This window comes from Spea bombifrons, chromosome 5 (genome assembly GCF_027358695.1).
Source record: "Spea bombifrons isolate aSpeBom1 chromosome 5, aSpeBom1.2.pri, whole genome shotgun sequence".
Classification (NCBI taxonomy): domain Eukaryota; kingdom Metazoa; phylum Chordata; class Amphibia; order Anura; family Pelobatidae; genus Spea; species Spea bombifrons.
In genome coordinates, this window is record NC_071091.1 from 95,421,308 (window position 1) to 95,441,781 (window position 20,474).

At 37.5% G+C, this 20,474-nt stretch overlaps 1 protein-coding gene across 1 annotated transcript in view; it reads left to right on the plus strand.

The window, feature by feature from the left end:
* The window catches only part of CPQ (carboxypeptidase Q), a 129,040-nt gene that overhangs the window by 99,108 nt on the left and 9,458 nt on the right, over window positions 1–20,474 (plus strand). Inside the window, exons 7-8 of the mRNA XM_053467199.1 lie at window positions 1,587–1,678; window positions 9,482–9,683. Coding sequence (XP_053323174.1) covers window positions 1,587–1,678; window positions 9,482–9,683 — 294 coding nt within the window. The remainder of the gene's footprint in view (window positions 1–1,586; window positions 1,679–9,481; window positions 9,684–20,474) is intronic.

The following is a 20,474-nucleotide window of genomic DNA, read 5'->3' on the forward strand; positions in this document are numbered from 1 at the left end:
TTGTGATATGGGTATAAGTAGTTGCTATTTGACAATATAACGCTAGATGGTCTGATGTTGTTCTCTGTGAATACTGCCAGTTTTAATTTATAGTTTACTTTTTAGACATATTTTTTATATTATAGACAGGAACCATGCCACAAAAGTAAATGTAGATACGCAATTATATGTAGCAAATTCCAGACTGAGCAGGACTGGTATGTCTAATACCCCATCAAGATTTAGACGCAAGAAAATATCTTTCACCGGTTTATAATGGAAGAATTTAGAGAGCTCCTTTTCAACAATTCCTGCTATTGTGCTCTCATGGATACCGCCGTTTACTTTGCAAAAGTCTTTTCAGTTTCAGGTATAATAATGTCAGTTCAACCAGAGGTTGTTTTTCTGGATTCTTGCAAAGTGAAAAGCTGATTTCTAGTCTTATATGTGGCTGTAGAAACTCAAGTACAGAACTGGCACGTATGGTGCCATTAAATGGTTTCTACTGTAGGCTATCTGAAGTTACCCAGTGTATAAATCCAGCAGAACAATCATTTCAAAGCAAATATCGCCTGTTAATGCACACTGGTGATTAGTATGGCTCACAAGCGTAATGGTCGCGATGGACTTCTGAATAAATATCAAACCACCCAAAAAAATAAGATCCACGTGTTTGGCCTCTTCAGTCACCATTATTTTTGGGATTGGCAAATTTACAATCTTGTGATGTGTATACTGTACACTGGCAGTGTTGTATGAACAGTGTTCAGTCTTTATTTTATATTGTTTTGAATTTTAATGGCAGAGTTTGTGCCAGGGACGCGCTAAGACGACCGCATGGTCGCACCCAGGCCCCTTGCTAAATAAGATGCCCAGCAGGGTTAAGTAGCACACATTATGTGACACACGGTAGTACGGTGCCAGCTGCCCGGAGAATGCAAGCCTCAGTGAAGACAGTGCTCCTCGTGAGATAAGAGAGAAGGACAGGGAGGGAGAACTACAAGAGGGAGAGAATGATTGGCGGTGGGTATGCATGTATTTGGAAGTGTATGGTGTTGTTAGAGTGAACTTGCGTTACTGTATGTCAGTAAATTGTGTGGTTTTTAGCATGTGTGTGTGAGTTACTGTATGCTGGTGTTTGTTTTTTAGTGTATGGTGTTAGCGGGAGTGTTTGTATAGATCTGTATGTCTATGGAGTTAGAGTGAGTGGGTGTTTGTATCTTAGTATGCATGTGTGTGTTTTAGTTAATGGGGGGGCCAGCTAAATACTGCACCCAGGCACTACTAACCCTATGCTTATTTTAAAGATAATTCTAAACATCTGATCTTGGGGAGATAATCCTCTCCTTAGATACCTGTCTTTGGGAAATAATTTCATTCTTTGCAATGCAGGTCATGCGGTGCTCCAGGGGCTGTTAAATCACATTTCCGAATTCCCAGCCTACTTATAGTTGGACAAGAGGCTTGATACTTGTAGTTCAATAAGAGCTAGATGGCTTCAAGTTGGCTAAAGATAAGTTACAGTCAACGATAGTTCTGGCTATCTCAAAAAAGTGTGTTCTGGTATAAATATCTATTTATATCTGTCTCTTTTTGGCACCCTTCAGGTTTGCGTCCTAAAAGAACAATCCGTCTAGTTCTTTGGACTGGAGAAGAACAGGGTGGAGTGGGTGCTGGCCAATACTATGAGCGACACAAGGTAAGATGTGTATATATAATATGTATATTTGGTCTCCAAATGCTGTTTCAGTTGATTTATATAGAACCGTTATATTCTGCCTCTCTGTAATACGATAACAAGCATGTCATGTAGCTTGGGTTGCCCAAGATTCCTTCATAAAACATAATTATTTTTTTTTTTAAATCTTTGTTCTGGTTCAGACATTCCTCAATGATTGCCATTAAGGTCTGTTCACTCCGCCACCAATAAAATCTTTGATCTCTGTCACTCCCCCCACCTCCAGCCAATCACTTTTGCTCATTTAAGATTTAAAAAGGATTTTGGAATAGTTTGTCATCAGATTATGTCACCAAAAATCCAATGCATAATGAGTAAAGGTTAATTAATAAAAGTTCAGTCTTGGTTGCAAGAAAGAAATACTTTAATACAAACAGTTTTTAAATATAACAGAACACTTAGTTTTATTTTTATTTTTTGTAAAAAACAGACTTAGAGATGTACATTTTAAAATAATTCTAATTGTACATTTTAAAATAATTCTAATTGTAATAGCTAATTAATGTTTGAGTCTAAAATATTGCTATAATGAATATTGTTTAAAGGAGGTATAAAACCAGAAAATCCCAATACAGAAAGTAACTCTAATTACAGCCCGAAGTGGAATTCATTACACAAATATACTTTGAGAATTAAAAGGCTTTACATGCCAGTACAGACACCTTCAACTTGAGTTAGTTCAACAAAAATGGAGTAAAATGAAATCTTTAGGATTTGATTTTTCCTTGGCTAAGAGTCTTTTTAGAATTTGTCTTAAATAGGTAGAGTGGGAAGGTCTTAATTTGGACCTTCATTTCTGCATCTTCTGATATACTCAAGCTCTTGAGGGTATTTCTGGACAGGAACTCCTTTTCCAGGTCCACCAGAGATTTTTGAGCCCGCTTTCCAGACTTTTCATGGCTTGCCCCTGACAGAATTATTTAGGTATTGGGCACGTTGACACTAATATAGAGAGAGACAAGCTGTCCAGATTATTGGGCTTGGATGCCTCATATGTTCTCTCTGCCCTTCCTTGTTCTCTCATGGCAACTCTGGGCTCAGAGGTGGCCTAAAATGATATATATTTACCTGCTCAGCTCAAAGTGTATTTTTGTTATGTACTTGTTAACTACGCCATATTTAAACTCTAGAGCATTGCAAATAAATGCGAGTGCTTAACTAAAGAATCATCATCATCATCATCATCATCATGCAATTTCAAAAAGCTCCATAGATACTATTGATAAAGAAAATTGGTCCACATATATTTTTGTTATATTGTGTTAGACATTGTGGTTTCCATTTTCTACATTTGAATTCAGATGACGCAATAAACATATACATCTGTTCCTAAATGAATGGTTTCCACATCATAGCAACAAAACCATGTAAGTCAGTTTCAACATTTATTTTTACTGCTATCTAAACTCACTTCAGTAATCATGTGAGTATAACGACTAAAACATAAAAGGAACTGCAATCGTTTACTTTGGGTTTTTCCTGATACTGCCAAATTATCATGTAAGGCTTTTCATTTAATTTTTAAGACCACAAGTCAGTTAAATGCTATTTATGTCTCAATATGCATTCTTTGTTGACTGTATCCCTGCTGGTAACCAACATAGCTGGATACAATCTGCCATGAGTCAAGATGTGGGGGAAGTGTGACTCTATAAAGAAATGTTGTTGGCTTGCCACTTTGGATGCTGTCGGTTCTCTTTAATCTATTGGCAAAACAGCTGCTATGGAGAAATGATCTATTTCTGAGGAAAAGATTTTGCAAGACATATGTTTGCATTCTAAAATCTGGCTTATTTTTAGGTACGATTAGGATAAAATAGGTTTATTTAATATTTATTTAAAGTTAGAGACGTATTATTCTCTAAAACTGGAGAAACAGAAGCCAAGGTGCTTACGTGTAGCAGATAGGAAACTGGGTGGCGAAGGTTTAATACAAGGAACAGGCAAACAAAAATGAGGAACAGACAAACAGTAACTGGATGCACACTACAGCAGCAGCCAACAAGACACAGAGCCTAACACTGGGCTGGACCTTCATTATATATAGTTATAGAAAGCACAATTCTCCCTTTAGTGAATAAACCTTATTCTGCGTACAACTAGCACACACAAAGCCCTCTCTGTGTCTAGAGCATAGGGTTAGTGTGTATGCACAATGCACTTGTACTAAAAAGACGGAAAATACACACACACACACACACACACACACACATACATACACTCACTGGCCACTTTATTAGGTACACCCGTTCAATTGCTTGTTGACACAAATAGCTAATCAGCCAATCACATGTAGGCATGTAGACATGATCAAGACAACTTGCTGAAGTTCAAACCAAGCATTACAATGGGGAAGAAAGGGGATTTAAGTGACTTTGAACGTGGCATGGTTGTTGGTGCCAGACGGGCCAGTCTGAGTATTTCAGAAACTGCTGATCTATTGGGATTCTTACGCACAACCATCTCTAGGGTTTACAGAGAATGGTCCGAAAAAGAGAAAATATCCAGTGAGCGGCAGTTGTGTGGATGAAAATGCCTTGTTGAGGAGAATAGGCAGACTGGTTGCAGATGACAACCTAGGTATGCAGAATACCATCTCTGAACGCACAACACATTGAACCTCGAAGCAGATGGGCTACAGCAGCAGAAGACCACACCGGGTGCCACTCATGTTAGCTAAGGACGGGAAACTGAGGCTACAATTCTCACAGGCTCACCAAAACTGGACAATGGAAGACTGGAAGAACGTTACCTGGTCTGATGAGTCTCGATTCCAGCTGCGCAGATGGCAGGGTCAGATTTTGGCGTAAACATGAAAGCATGGATCCATCTTGCCTTGTATCAACGGTTCAGGGTGGCGGTGTAATAGTGTGGGGGACATTTTCTTGGCACACTTTGGGCCCCTTAGTACCAATTGAGCCTCATTTAAACACCTACCTGAGTATTATTGCTGACCATGGCCATCCCTTTATGACCACAGTGTACCTATCTTCTACATCTGCTACGTCCAGCAGGATAATGCACCATGTCACAAAGCTCACATCATCTCAAACTGGTTTCTTGAACATGACAATGAGTTCACTGTACTCCAATGGCCTCCACAGTCACCAGATATCAATCCAATAGAGCACCTTTGGGATGTGGTGGAATGGGAGATTTGCATCGTGGATGTGCAGCCAACAAATCTACAGCAACTGTGTGATGCCAGCATGTCCATACGGACCAAAATCTCTGAGGAATGTTTCCAGCACCTTGTAAAAGTATGCCATAAAGAACGAAGGCAGATCTGAAAGCAAAAGGGGTCCAACCAGGCAGGGTAGGGCTGGCAGCCTAAGGCCTGGGGGGCAAGTCAAGTGAAGTGGCTCCGCCCCTTCGCACTCACCTTTCACCCCTCACGCTGCTCCCATCACTATGCGGCCATCAGAACGATTTTTTTTATTTATTTAATATGCCGGATCGACTTGCCGTATAAAAAATAAATAAATAAAGTAATAAAGTAGCGCCGGCCGGCAGCATCAGCACCCAGCAGCCGTTTAGATTCGATTTCCAGCAGTCTGATGGCATGAGGGGTGAAAGGTGAGTGCGAGGGGGCGGAGCTTTCACCCCTCACGCTGCTCCCATCACTTGGCAGCCATCGCATACGGCCGCTGGGTGCTGATGCCGCCGGCTGGCGCTGCTTTAATACTGTTTTTTTTTTCATTTAATAGCCGATCCGGCTTGCCATATTACATTTTAAAAAAAAGTATTTAAGTAGCGCCGGCCGGCGGCATCAGCACCCAGCGGCCGTTTAGATTAGATTTCGGGCGGCCTGGGGGGCAATTGCCCCCCGGCCCAGCCCGCCCCTGCAACCAGGTACTAGTAAGGTGTACCTAATAAAGTGGCCAGTGAGTGTGTGTGTGTGTATATAATATATATAGATATATAATCATTATTGTGTCTTGTATTTTATATTAAGTTTTAGTCAGCCAACAAACATAAACATGTTTGGAGAAGTTTGAAATTCTGATTTTGACCTTCAGCAGAATTGGAAATATTCCCTGTTAGACTTTTCTGTTGTGAAAATCAGGCTGTAAAGAAATACCAAGGAATTTGAAGAGTCTCAGAATATTAGATAGTTAGAGATACTCAATATTATATGGCAATTTGGGCACTGCAGATACCCACCTGTGCATTAGAAATCCGCTTTAGAAAATCCCCTTCACTGATCCATTACCATTATCTGCCGTTGGTAGCGAAAAATGATATGGTCCTTGAACAGTAATGACCCTGGTTAGGTTCACTGGACTGCATCTTCACCCTTTCCCATCCAAGAGCATTTAGATGTGTACCATAAAATGTGGGCTAATCTCTCATTACAAGATAGAATTTAAAATCAGCCCATCTAGTCTGCCCATTATTCCTACTTTACAGACTCAAACCTTAATTGGCTCCTGTTCTATATTCTATATTTTTAAATTCTCTTGCTGTGTTAACCTCTACAAATTGTGCTGGGAGGTGGTAAAGTAAAGCTTCCTTACATTACATCTAAAGAAAGGTATGTAACATGGAGTTACATAGAGATATGCATGTCACCCAAACTCTATATCACTAATAAGCCACTGTTCTGTTTTGCACCTTTTTTTACTTTTGAATAGCCAACAACTTCCTTGGATTTACCTGAAAAACAAATATGCAATGTAAAATGATCAAAGTAAAATGAATGGTTACATGAGGCAGGATGCTTAATGCACTGTTAATTATTACTCTAACGCATTTATTTGATTTCTTAGGTTTTTTTTCCCCTTCCACAAAAGTACATAATTGCTTATTTGTCTCTATTTAGCAACAGCCTTGGCTATTGAATGTTTGTTTTTACCATTAGGTAAAACGTACACCGCGGATTGTAAATAAAGGAATGATTCTCTTTCTTGAGTACTGATTGAAATTAACCATAGAAAAATATTATAAAAATACTTAAATTGTACAATCTCAGCAATACATAGAGAGCAAAAACGTGAATTTGTTCTGGAATCTAACCATGTTAAACCACAGACAACAATGGTGGGAACTGGCACAAGTGGCCTGCTCTAATGTAAAGATCGTGTGCTGTTGCCTGGAGCCTTTTTTGTGCGTTTTACTTGAGGTTCTGCACATAGCCATCACAATGTTTAGAGTAACGAGGGCTTTAAGCAGCAATTACACCCTCACTTTGCTTTTGGGCAAAACACAAGTGTTCTAGATAAGTTTGATGCTGTTCGGTATTTTTTTGAATACCATCAATTAAACCAAAATCTAAAGTGTCAGGAGACTGGTCAGCACCTTTATGAAAAGAGTCCACTGCTTGCCGAGCATTTGTTTTTCTCATAGGAGGACGGGCAACCTTCAGCCCAGGGAGTAAGTAAGCCCAGACCAATGCCCCAGTAATATAGCTGCCCAAAAAACACGCAACAGAAAAAAATGAACATTTGATAAAGATGATACATTTTGGCTAAATAAAGTATAATAAATGCTTTCCCGATTATCTAGGCTTCTTCTCGAGGCATATTATACAGTAGAAGTTCTTCAGTTAGCCAATGAAGGTTTCATTTTTACCAAATTTACGGGAAAACAGATGCAAGAAGCATAGGAAGGACCCATTTGCTGTGTAAATGTTACTTAAAGGTCTTTTAACATCAGACCCCTGGATGTTGACCAAATCAGAGCGAAAAACATGCTTGTGGTAGTTATCCCAAATTCTTAAATTAGAGCAGCCAGAGAGGGGCAACTGGCTACTCTCCAATGATTTTTCTGTATAATTAGCGGTCTTTGGGACACACAAGACAAAGTGCAGATTATTTCTACAAGAATGTACAGGATAAGGATAAGATAAGTTGGTTGGTACATGTATGGGTACAGTTAGGTTTTTACTTACCCAAAAGATAGATTACGCAAAGATCTTAGTCTTTCTACCTTTGTAATTTTGTAATTAAGTAAGTTTAGTAGGCATACCAAACGTGTTGAGATATTTCCACCTTAATCAGAAAATCAGAGTGTTTGGACTGGATATTCTGAGAAGCATGAAGCCAGGAAACTGCAAATATCTTGGGGAGAAATCCTGATCCTGTCTATAAAACGAAGTCAAATTAGAGTCACGTGTGTAATACTAAGTGCTGTGACTACTTTGGCATGAAAAAGCTTAAACTTTTAAAGTATTAGAGTAAACAAGAGCCTTCAGAAACTGCTAAGCCAGCCGTCAATCCATTTCTAAAATGGTTTATGAAGTAATCTTATTTAGATTGCGGTATTTACAAGAGCTAAAACAATGTAAGCCTATTAAAGAAAAAAAAAAGATTATATTCCTCTTTGTCCAAATGGCAAGGTGTAAATTGTGTCTTCTATAATTGGCAGTGTGAAGTCAACACGTGAAATATCCCTTTACGGTGCTGTTTGTCCACAGCATGCAGCCATCCACGAAGAATCTTTGCACTCCTTCTCCAGCTGTTCTAGTGCACTCAGTAACCATTCACCAAGAATAACGTTTGGCATAATAATTACAGTTTTCATGTTGCTGTTATGTTAAAGGTTCTCTCTATTCTGATTTATTGTGTTATAGAAAAAAACAAACAGAATTCAGGCATCTAAATAAGGACAGGAGCACATTCTACCACTTGTTTCACCCTTCCATTCCATTCCATCAAGCCCATTGTTTAGCCATTTTACATTACATTATATTTATGAAGAGCTAACAGGTTCCATAGCGCTGTTACACAAGGGAAGAATACAAAATTACTTATAGCAAGTTCGCAATTTACAAAATGAACATCACTTTATATGAATGCCAATAAGACATACAGAAGAGAGTCCTACTATCAATCTATCAATAGGCTGAATAGGGGGAATGTTTCTTCCTTTCATCTGCTTTTCTTCTTCTTTATCCTTCCTTTTATTGTAATTTTTATGGTCCAGGGGCTAATCATTTAAAAGAGTTACAACGTTTGAATGTTTTTCAAGCCTAAAGGATGACACAGTAATCCAAGTGTTAAAAGCACATCTTTCTTAAGTTTTAATTAAGTTTTAGTTAACAAACTATAGTATATTGTCATTTGTTTTGTTTGGCTGTTTTTTGCACTTTATTTCCAACAGTTACTTAAAATTATAAAATTCTTAATGCTTTAAGAAAATATAATAGGACAACATTAATGATCCTATTGTCTTAGAGGTCTTTGCTGTAAGTGCCATTTTTTTAAAACAGTATAGATTTTATTTCCCAAATGACAGATATAGAGTCTTTCACAGTTTGACGTTCTAATGAATTTCCTTACTGCGTTCCAGCGATATAAACATTTGTATCCTACGTTTATTCCCTCTGTGGCTGTAGCAGTGCCTTCTTCCTTCTGTCACATACGAAGCAGAAGTATTGTATCTATGCCTGACGCTTTGGAGAAAGGGACTGCTGTCTTACACAGACCTTTACATGGGATCATGCATCATTCCTTCTGGGAATATATAATATATCAGCATTCTGGAATATTAAGCACTTTGCATTGCAGTCTTCAAATCTACATTATGAATGCTAAAAATCTTTTTAGAAAACTTTTCACACTTGAAAGTGTACTGTTGTATCTGTTGTTAATGCATAATAAAAAAAAAAAGAAAGAGAAGGAAGAAAAATGTGTTTTTTGGGAAGAGATATATTTTGCAAAGCAGCTGGTGTCTGTCTCAGAGAATATTAGGTTTCGTATATTTTGCACTTATTGTTGGCTAATAAAATCTTGCCTTGTGTTGTGTCTCTTTTTTTGTGAACAGGGAGACATCGCTAACATTGACCTTGTGATGGAGTCTGACATGGGTACCTTCATGCCTATTGGTATACAGTTTAGAGGAAATAAGGAGGCACGGGCCATCATGATGGAAATCATGCAGCTGCTTCAACCCATCAACATTACCAACCTTTACGATGATGCTGAGGGTACTGACATCAATTATTGGATGCAAGCAGGTGTTCCAGGTGAGGTGTACGAATAACATATTCCTTTTGCCTGTTGTTAAACAAGATTGTTACATTTTTTCCATCTTGCATAAATACATTAAGCATCGCAGCCCTGGAGTCCCTATGATCCATTAACATGGAGATGGTTATAAGGGGGTTACTTTCCATATATAAAAGTAATAGATTTTTGCTTGTGTATCATGATGATGACAAAAAAACAGCTTGCTATACTAATCTGCTTGAAATTTTGTTATCACTGTATATATACTTCGATCAGCCATAACATAATGACCACTGACAGGTGAAGTGAATAACACGGATAATCTTCTCATAGCACTTGCCAGTGGGTAGGATATATTAGGCAGCAAGGGTAGCCTTTTGCCTCAAAGTTGAGGTTGATCAGCTAGAAGCAGGAAAAATGGTGCCCATGCTGACCCCTGTCCACTGCCAAAAGCAATGGGCACGTTAGCATAAGAACTGGACCACGGAACAATGGAAGAAGCTGGCCTGGTCTGATGAATCACATTTTACCTTACGTGGATAGCCGGGTGCGTCACTTACATGGAGAACACATGGCACCAGGATGCATCCATGGAGGCCGCACCTCGCAACTTACAGGACTTAAAGGATCTGCTGCTAACGTCTTGGTGCAGATACCACAGTACACCTTTAGACACCTTCAGAGGTCTAGTGGAGTCCATGCCTCAATGGGTCGGGGCTGTTTTGTGGGGCAGAAGTGGGACCTACACAATATTAGTCAGGTGGTCATAATGTTATGGCAGATTGGTATATGTATGTATTTAAATGTGTGTGTGTGTGTGTGTATATGACATGGCTCAGTCATTTGTGTATCTTATTACATACAGATTTGGTGGTGTCATCACTTAAGTGCAGCTTAGTGAAATTCCAAATAATGGTCTAGTATTAGCTCGTAAATATTCAGCGCACTTAGGAAGACGTTGAGACTAAGGTATTAGGTAAGATTCAGTAAGCATTAATGTCAGCATAATCAGCTGCAGGTGTAAGCCAACCAATTAAAATAAATGTAACTCAATGTAACCAACTAGACTTGTCAAAAAAGAAAATATATTCCCATTATTTCAGCAAGAGGTATGAGTTTATTTTAGAAAACATATATGCCGTTTGCATTTGTTAGATTTAGTAGAAAGAAATCCTTTTTGATTCCAGTGCATAATCTGATTTTTTGTTGTCCAATCATTTTGCATTTGGATGCGTAAAGAAGAATGATAGGGTCAGTGCTTTTCAATACAAGGTGGAAAAGAAGTGAATAGGAATGACAGATGAAAATACAAAGCGCAGTCTTGCAATGAACACATTGTCACAATCACAACTTACTCAGCAGTGCAAGTCTGTTCTGTAGTTCTTTTGACGTAGAGTGAGAAATATACAGCTTTATATTACTCTCAGTTAAAAAAACAGTGTGCGTATTTTTGATGTGTATAGTACAGGCAGGTGGTAAAAGTGACGCTTGGAGTAGGTCTGTTACATGTGACCTTTGCTATAGACAGGGCTGTGTCAGGTGGTGTCGAGGCTGTACATTGAGTTGTGTCAAAGTTTCATGGGAGGAGGAGAATCGAGTTGAGACTTGAGTGTTTTTGAGAGGGAGAAAGAGACTCAAACAAAAAACATTCAGAATTTAATCAGAACCAAAAGGTTCAGGTACAAGATTTGATGTCCAAAAACTGAAAAAATGAAAAAATTGTCCAAAATGTTTATGGTCCTTAAGCACATGTCTAGTTGAGGAAGAAGGTAAAAGACCAGTGCACAGTAACATTTGCCAGTGTCTTTCAACTTTATGAGGTCCTGGAAGAGATTATACACCCTTCTGAAAATATTATGTGCCATATACTTGATGGTAAGTGGGTCCTTCCAGGCCAGTGTTGGACTTGTATTTGGGATATCCCAGCGAAGGTCCACAGCTGCTGTACTCTCTGCTATGGTAAGGCAGAGCCAAACATACGTCAACGCATATACACTTGCCAGGATTGGGCAAGGCCGACAGAACTGTTTTACAGGTTGGGGGGTTCCTGTTGTCATGGGGCATAGATTCCACCACTGTTGGGTTGCGTGTTACTTCTCTTGCTATGTCTTAACTTGGGCTACTTCATCCTGTCTTCTTTAGTCAAAAGGTCATCATACTACTCCTCCACAATACTAGATCTTTCTTGCCCTGCTCCCCCGCAACACGATATATTTGCTTCAGCCATCATAGACTAAGGACTGCAGCCATCAAAGCACTTCACCCCCACTAATGTTATCCATGTAGGGTGCACATATAACAGCAAGGCAGGTCTGAAGAAATGTGATCAAAAAATGTATTCTTTTTCTATGTTTTTATACAATATTCTGTAATCACAAATGTTCTGTCCAAACTCTGTGGCATAAACAAATATGCCAAAGATTGTGCTTTTGCATTTCAACACAAGTTGCTGGGCAGAATATGTCTGAAGAATCTATGCATTAAATGTATGTGTTACATAAACCTACAATATCCGCTTGTACATACTGTTAATGTGTGGTTTGTTTTTCTTTTCCTGATTACTACCCCAGAGGGCACAGTGTTGATGTGTGCCTCACACGATTAGTTTAGTTAACACATCTTGTATAAACACTTTCTACTTATACCAAAATGTCAGGACCCAGAAATCCATCAGGGACATATGTCATTAGAATTGAGCAAATAATAATTATTGTCTGCTGACAGGTGTGTGTTACATTAAACACCCCTAGCTTTAGTTTGGTGCTGCGTATGCACTCAACACCCTGAGAAAAATAGAAAGATTATAGAATCTGCTGGGGTCACACCTGGGAACTTAACAGGGTAGGCTATCTGGAGCTCTCCGTCTTCTGAGGCGTGGCTTCACGAGGGGGTGGGGCTGGCTGTGTATGGGGGAGGGAATCGCTCCAGACAGTCTTAAATGAGTTGGGAGTAGGAGGGGATGTAGCTGGAGAGTGGGTGTGACCAAAGACCACTCCCCTACCCAGATATAGGGCACCTAGAGACTCTGGGTGAAGCTCGGAGTTCCAAGTATGCCTTTAAAAGAAATTACATATACTAAAATAAATATTTACAGGTATTTACTACCTCCTTCCGCCTCCTGTCACTCAACCATTGTCTTATCTATTCAACTATTTTGACATCCAATCACACAAACCGCAATTCATTTAGAGGCTTTCTATGTTAGAGGTTTTCTGTCTAGAAAGGCTACACCAACAGCTCCTCTCTGGTCTACATAGACAAAAAATAAAATTACGTTATTTTGACAGGATCTCCCTGTAGTAAACCCATGCTGTTTTCATGTTTTAGGAGGATTTCCATTAATTTGCCAATTAATTAGCTAGTTTAATAACTGTGGGATAATCCCATTGGGTCCCATGGATTTGTGTGTTTTTTTGTTTTTTTTGGAGAGTTCAAGTTGAACGACTTTCTCTGTAAACACGCCTGTTTTACATGTCACCCTATTTCTCTTTGCTAACTAGGATCCCTCACCTTCGTCTTCCTCTGTAAAAACAGACATAAATATTTAAGCAGTCAGCTAGATCCCTTCATTTGCCTTTAGCGTAATTATTCCTGGTGTATGTTTTCATGTCTCACTTACATATCTAAGAATTGTTTCACCCCTTTTTGTTAACTTGGCAATTTTCTCCTCCGTGTTAAGTAAACTCCTAAAGCTCCTAAAGCTTAGATTTATATTTGCTTCTATATTTTTCATTTTGAGTCTGTTTTAACCCCTAAAAGCTATCTTTTCCTCCTCCAACATACTTACCACATCTGTAGAGTACCACAGTGGTTTCATTTTTATTTTAATCTTACTAACAAGTTTAATACAATGTGCTGCTGGGGGTCCAGGGGGTCTATATATCACACAAATGCAAACAACTACTTTACCAAGTTCTAAAGTTACTCAAATTGTCTCTAGGTTATCCTCCTTACGAGTATGTGAGCATGGATGTCTATGAATAAGGGTATGTGAGCATGGCTGTCTATGTATAAGTGTATGTGAGCATGGGTGCTATGTGTAAGTAAGTGTGAGCATGGATGTGGATGTGTAAGTGGTGTGAGATGGAGTATGTGTTGAGAGCCAGTCTTTCTCGTCTAACATCAATCAGTGACTGACCTCAAAACTGCTCTTTTGGCTGAACGGGTTCCATTTCCCACAGACACACTCCAAAATCTTGTAGGAAGACTTCATATAGGTGTGATGGTCAGGTTTCCACATACATTTGGTTATATATATACACACACGCATACACACAAGTAATGTCCAAGTTATTCTTTTTATTGTGGAGTTAAATTTGCTCCACAACAAATTAAATTTAAATTTAATAGTAGAAACCTGATTATAAATATATATTAAAAATGCACCTGAAACGATGTATTTTGTCATTACATTCAGGACTCCATCTTATTCTATCCATGTCTCTCATATAGTAAAGCAGTTGTGAAAATATTTGGACACTGAATTACAGAGATGGATTTCATGTGTATTTTAGGCTCTCTTTAATAACGGTTGAGATTATTTTTGGGACAAATAAACAAAATCTTCTTTTAAGCTTTAGGTTTTATACTAATCTTTCCTGGTCCACTTGAATAAAAATAGCAGTGTATTGCTAAATCCACGTTAGCCTGTATTAAAAATGACATTTCTAAAAATCATTTTTTAGAAGTGCACTGTATATATAATGCATTATTTTTTAGACCCTAGCATATTTCTTCTGATCAAAATTGGGGAGCGAATCATAAAAAAGGAATACGATGGAGGAGTTTCGAAGGGCTTTTCTTAATGGCTTGCATTAAAAGTGATTTTTTTCTGTAAACCTTTTAACTACAGCTTTAGCTGCTGGAAACCAGTTTTGTTTAGATGTAGATTTCATATAAGAAGATTAAAGGCATACTGTATATGCACTCTTTGTGATAGCTGAATGGACCCTTTAAATTTACGTGATGTCCCCCTTGTAAATAAATGGGGGGATTCCTATATGCATTTGCCCCTCCCCCGCCTGCTATTTGCCATGTTGGAGATGTGTTCGATCGAACACATACATCTCCTGACACTTGATATACTCATCACCAGATCCAGGCAGGTTATTGGGGGGGGGGGGTTTCTGATGTGATTTCAGATGAAGTTAACGTTCAAACTCACCAGTCTCACTATTAATTACAGATGGCATTTCCTAGAGGAAGATGGGAGCCGGCCCTGTGTTATGCATAATGAATGCAGGGAGATTTCATGGAAGTCTCAAATGTAAATATGAATTATGCATCCAATATGACCCCTCTCGTAGGAGAAGTTCATAGGGGTTGGCCTTTAAAATGTTTCGTCTTTTTTTAATGGTTAGATCTGTTTTTCTTGTGTTAAGAAAACATATTCAGCTCTTACCTTACTAGCCTGCAGTAAACCAGTGGTTACCAAAAACTAGCAGAAAATAGGAAGGTTTCCTGTTCTGTTTATGTACCTGTATGATGTAAATTATGGGACATATGATCTCATTAAAATACTTATTATCAGTACTATTAAGAATAACAGTGGCATAATTACAGTTAATTTTGCTTGAAGTAGATCTGTAACATGTCTTAGATCCTGGATTTAGCTGTACAGTACACTAAATAAACCATATATTGGTGTTTAGTTATTAAAATAAGGCATATGTGTGTTTCAGAAACCCACCTTAAATATGTAGGATTGGAGCAGTTTTGCCACAGGTCTTTGCATCTTTGAGGTGAAGACACCGTAATAATACAAGCCATGCCTCTCAAATTTCCCTCTTTTGATGGGAGGATCCCCCGTTTGGTTCTAAATCCCCCATCACTCTTTCCTTCTCTAATGTCCCTCTTTTCTGTTATCTTGTGATGTTTGGTGGCCATACATGTATCCTACTATTCTAGTTCTTACAGACTCATGAATCAATAGATTACAGCATATAAGCAGCAGACAATGTGTTCATAATATATATATATATATATACATATATATATATATATATATATATATATATATATATATATATAATAATTGTGTAAATAAAATTACTTGGTTACATCAATAATTATTGACACATAAAAGTCTTGGTAAAGCCCCCTTTCCCCCAAAGCCATACCACCAAAAAAGTATACTCTTTGGCAATTTGAAATGTTTGGAGGCATGAAGCTGTAGGTAGTTTAAATAAAATAACTTAGTTCAACGTAGGTGCTGCTACCCATTTATCTAATGTACTTGATACGTTCTGTCAATTGATGTTGTCACTTGGTATGTCACCTCTGGTTATTCCTGCGTACTTCATGTTCTTTTGCACATTGGATTCGGCCTTACGTATCTATTCGTGTGTACGCGATGCTGCTTTATGACACTGATAATTCAGCTTTGTATTCTTTTATCTCATCGCATGTATTTCTGTTGTTTTTTATTTGTTGAAAATTCAATAAAAACTCAAGTGGTAAAAAAAAATAATTAGTTATCTTAAAAGCTGTGACGCTCTTTGGAAAAGTCTAACTTACTGTATGTGTTGTATGTGTTTTGACCTTTTAATGCCGCACAGCACTAATTAAATACGCTGCAATATCCCAGGTGCAAATAACCAAAAATGCTTCTGTAAAAAACCTTCATTAGCAAGAATGAAAAAATACGTGTTTTTTTTTTACTATATTGTTAGTTTATTTTTGCCAAACTTAAATTTTGCTTAATTACTATAATTTCTCAAGATTCTTTTTCATTTATTTTTGACAGTTTTCATAATTGGAAAAATATGTTTGGACTGGTTGTGATGAAAGTAGAAGCAGAAGTGTTATTTTTCTTTGTTGAAATAATATTTTGTTTCTAATAGTTACAAGACAAACTCCATTAACTTGAGCAGCACCAAGCTAATTATGTCATCTCTCACAAGATACAAATGAAATCACTTCTATTAGCTTCTATTAGTTATTTAGTTATTGACTAGGCTGCTGTTCCTTATGTAACTTGCCCATTACTTGGGAAATTGTCACGCTTTTAAGGATACATTCAACAGCCAAGCATCAACTAATATATACTTTGACATTATAACTTGTAAAGATTGTGTTGATCCGGGGAAAGTCTGATTATCTCGGAGTTGAAAAAGGATTTTTACCTCTTGTGACAAATTGTGGGGAAAAATAGAAATTGTCAATAATAATAATAATAAAAAGGTTATTTTGTAAAGTTTTGACACAGTTTTGACACTAATTGGTAACTAATTAAAACAATCCCAATACTGAATCTCTAATCCTTTGATATAAATATTTTTAACCATGTTTGCCTCATTCGTTATTTATCTTGGCAGTGATTGCCATGCGACAAAATCAGGCACCGATGGGTCATTGCTTGAGAAACTGGAAAAGACTCTTAAACATTTCGTTTTTATGTGATTAAACTTGCGTAAGAATGAATCAGCCAATGTTTTCTGCCTGGCATTCAAGAGGGTGCAGAGGGTGCAGTGCATAATTGGAACAACACATTTTACTTAGCAACTGAAAAGGGGCTTAGCTAAAGTGATTTCCTAAACCAAATTGCCTCAATAAAACTAAATTGGTTCACTGAAAAATAGCATGGGTAAATAAACTTGGGGAAATAATCAGTGATTTTTGCTCACCAGGACTTTTACGGCTTCAAGATTAGCTGTGAGAAAATTCACTGAGAGTAGTGAGGAACTTTCTATCTAGAGGAAGATAGACACGGCAGTATCATGGCAGAAGCAAAGTGAGTGTTGCAAGGGAGTAAGAGTTTGCAAGGGAGTTGTGGTTTCAACGCCTTACTGCGGGAAGGGCTTGGCTGGCCCAGTGTGATGTATAGTTCAGTGAGATTTGTCCAAGTCACTCAATTATGCATTATACAAGGTCAGCTCAGCCCTTCTAGCTAGAAGAACCTGCTGTTGATGGCCTTTCATAATGACTGAAAAAGTTAAAACCACAACTCTCTTGCCAGCCCTCCCTTTAGTGAATAAACCCCATAGAGAGACAAACTGTAAGAGACCAAAGCGCAAACTGGAGGACAACATGCGATGCTGAGGTAGAGTGATAAATGGGTCTTCAAGGTTTGGCTGTTGACTGATTTATTCGATTAATAAGAGATTCCAGAAGTTTGGAGATTGCAGTTTTAGGAAGCATTCATGCTAAACCACATTAAATGTATAGAGAGACAGAAGGAAGGGAACCACATTAAACGTATAGAGAGGGAGAAGGAAGGGATGTGGATTTGTTTGTGACACACAGGATTTAGATGTTGTGCTATTACCAGTGGTGTATATTGTATGATGATCGCATAGTTCAGCACTGTTGTGTGTGCGCTTTATGATTATTTTGACAGATAAATGTAACTGGTGAATTACTGTCCACAGATAAAGGAATTTCTTCTAAAGTAGCTATGTCCTTCTATAATAATACCGTGAAAGCTGTATGTCACGTAAACTAATATAATACACTAAGAGCTCTCTACAGATTTCAGAAAATAGTTTCACATTTAGCATTTCAGAAAATGTATCCTAAATGGTTTTATACATTACCATATCAGCTGTGCAAAAGAAAAAAACAACATTGGCAAGTTATGCAAATTTTCTAATGCAATTGCACCTTTTGTACACTGGTTTTATATTGATACATTTTATACACAGGAGCAGATACATAATAAATCTATATACCTTTCTTGTGGACGTTTCTGTTAATATGAACAAACAAGACTATTTTAGAAAAGATGAGCAAAACATCACATTTTGGCTTTTTTTTTCCTTCTCCTTTATCTTGAAGCCTCTCACGTAACGTCAGATTTAGCACTACTGTAAACCAGGTAGCAGGTATGTCCTACCTGGGGTCCTCTGGACTAAAAGAACCTTTACAGGATGTTGGAGTGTGAGAGATTCCATGTAATATGATATTACTATGCAATAAGTGCTGTATGCCTTATGTTTATGTATAATTATTATTTTTATACCTTCTAGCATAGATAGGGCCCTTTAATCTTTGAGGTCCCTGAACCACTTCCATATTGGCCTAATATTGAAACGGCTTCTTTTGCTTCTACTGCCTAAAAGGTTTACAGGCAAATGGTTCTGAAGGAACTGCTCCTTACAGTCAGTGACCAATGTTGTCAGCAATAGTTTGCCCTCCTTGGATTGGTAGGGACATTGAGTGGTCAGAGGTTATTTACTAAGTGGCTGTGAACTCCTTTTTAAACAAGCTGTGTCCGTAGCAAAAGCTGAACCTGTTAATCGATTCCATCATTCATCTAAACCTTAATTGGTGTTTGTTTTGTTAGAGATGCATGGCTTGTATTTCAACTCCTTGACGAAACCCTAGATAAAGATTGTGGATTCTAAACAGTGATCATTAAAAAGTAGAAAGCTACTTCGGTGGGGGTTGGGATGGACTTTAAGATTGATTTTTTAGACACACATTCCAGAGGATAAAAAGTTAATTAAGAATACACAAGACACATATAAAGGACTTTGAGAACAGAGAGTAGAAAAACATAGCATACAAGTGACAACTTAACCCGTAGTCAACCCTACCAGCACATGGACTGTAGTGTAAAAATAAGCCACAATGTTACTCATAAAATATTATATGATATTGAGGGTTACATAGAACTTTTTATTACCACAACACATTCAGTCACTTCCAGAGAGATTGTTTAGTAGGCAATCATTTATTTTTACTTACATCACAATACTGGCTGTAATGAGCTTCTGCCCTGGCAAAATCTTGCCCCTTCATCTTAATAGAATGTAGAATGCTGCTGTTATAATGAGATACACACTCTAAGCATGTCCATGCATTTTTTTTTTTTGTATCTTGTCAGTTGAATTACCCGCTTGGGAGTAAGATTTTCTACATGTCATTTTAGACAAGTCATTAAATTGAGTTCAGTGTATCTACTAATTAGAATGACCTGTTACATCAGTGTCGGTAAAGAAATGTTCAATAGTGCAAACAAATACAGATGTATTTTTCTCTACTGTTTTTTTTCTATTTTTGCTGCATGTTAGAACATACCTTAGAGGTTAAAACAAATTAACGTTCTTTGAGAGGCTTTCTTTTTATTCACATTTTTTATAAATGATTTACTTATTCCTGCATAACTTTCTGTATCTTTAAATACATATAATCACACTTCAACAGATACCAGTATCTTGCCTTTATCTAATGCCTTTTTATACTAATGATTCTGTACCTATAGGATTGATCTCATTGAATAAAAGTGATATTACTTTATTGATATATACTTCAGGCTGGTCCCTAAAAGTACCTACTCAATTTCACACGCTTTGTACAGATCTGTTTGAGACTATTAATGATTAAAGTCTATGAAATGCTAATTAATATTGAATATTTACCCATGGAGGTAAATGCATGCTATATTCTGGCCAATTAGACTGTTTTTTATGGTGCAAGAACCAGGATAACATTGTTTTATGTATATTTTATCTCACAATGTTTAATTTACTGCAAGCGATCTTGAGATATGCCGTGGCTGCTTAAGGAGTAGTGCCGTATCACTTTTACCAAATAATAAATAGTACACTTTTCACCAAATATTAAATAGTACACTTTTTACAAATATTTAATAGTACACTTTTTACAAATATTAAATAGTACACTTGAGAAAAGGTGTGTTGCTAGTTTAAAGACTACGCGTCACTTTGGTAAATCCTAATTTAGTATGGTTATTTAGGGGGGTTATAAGTGTATATGCGTGTTTGTATGGATATATGTATGTATAATATGTATACTTATATATACGTGTGTGTACGCCTGCATTAGAAATGGATCTTACCCATACA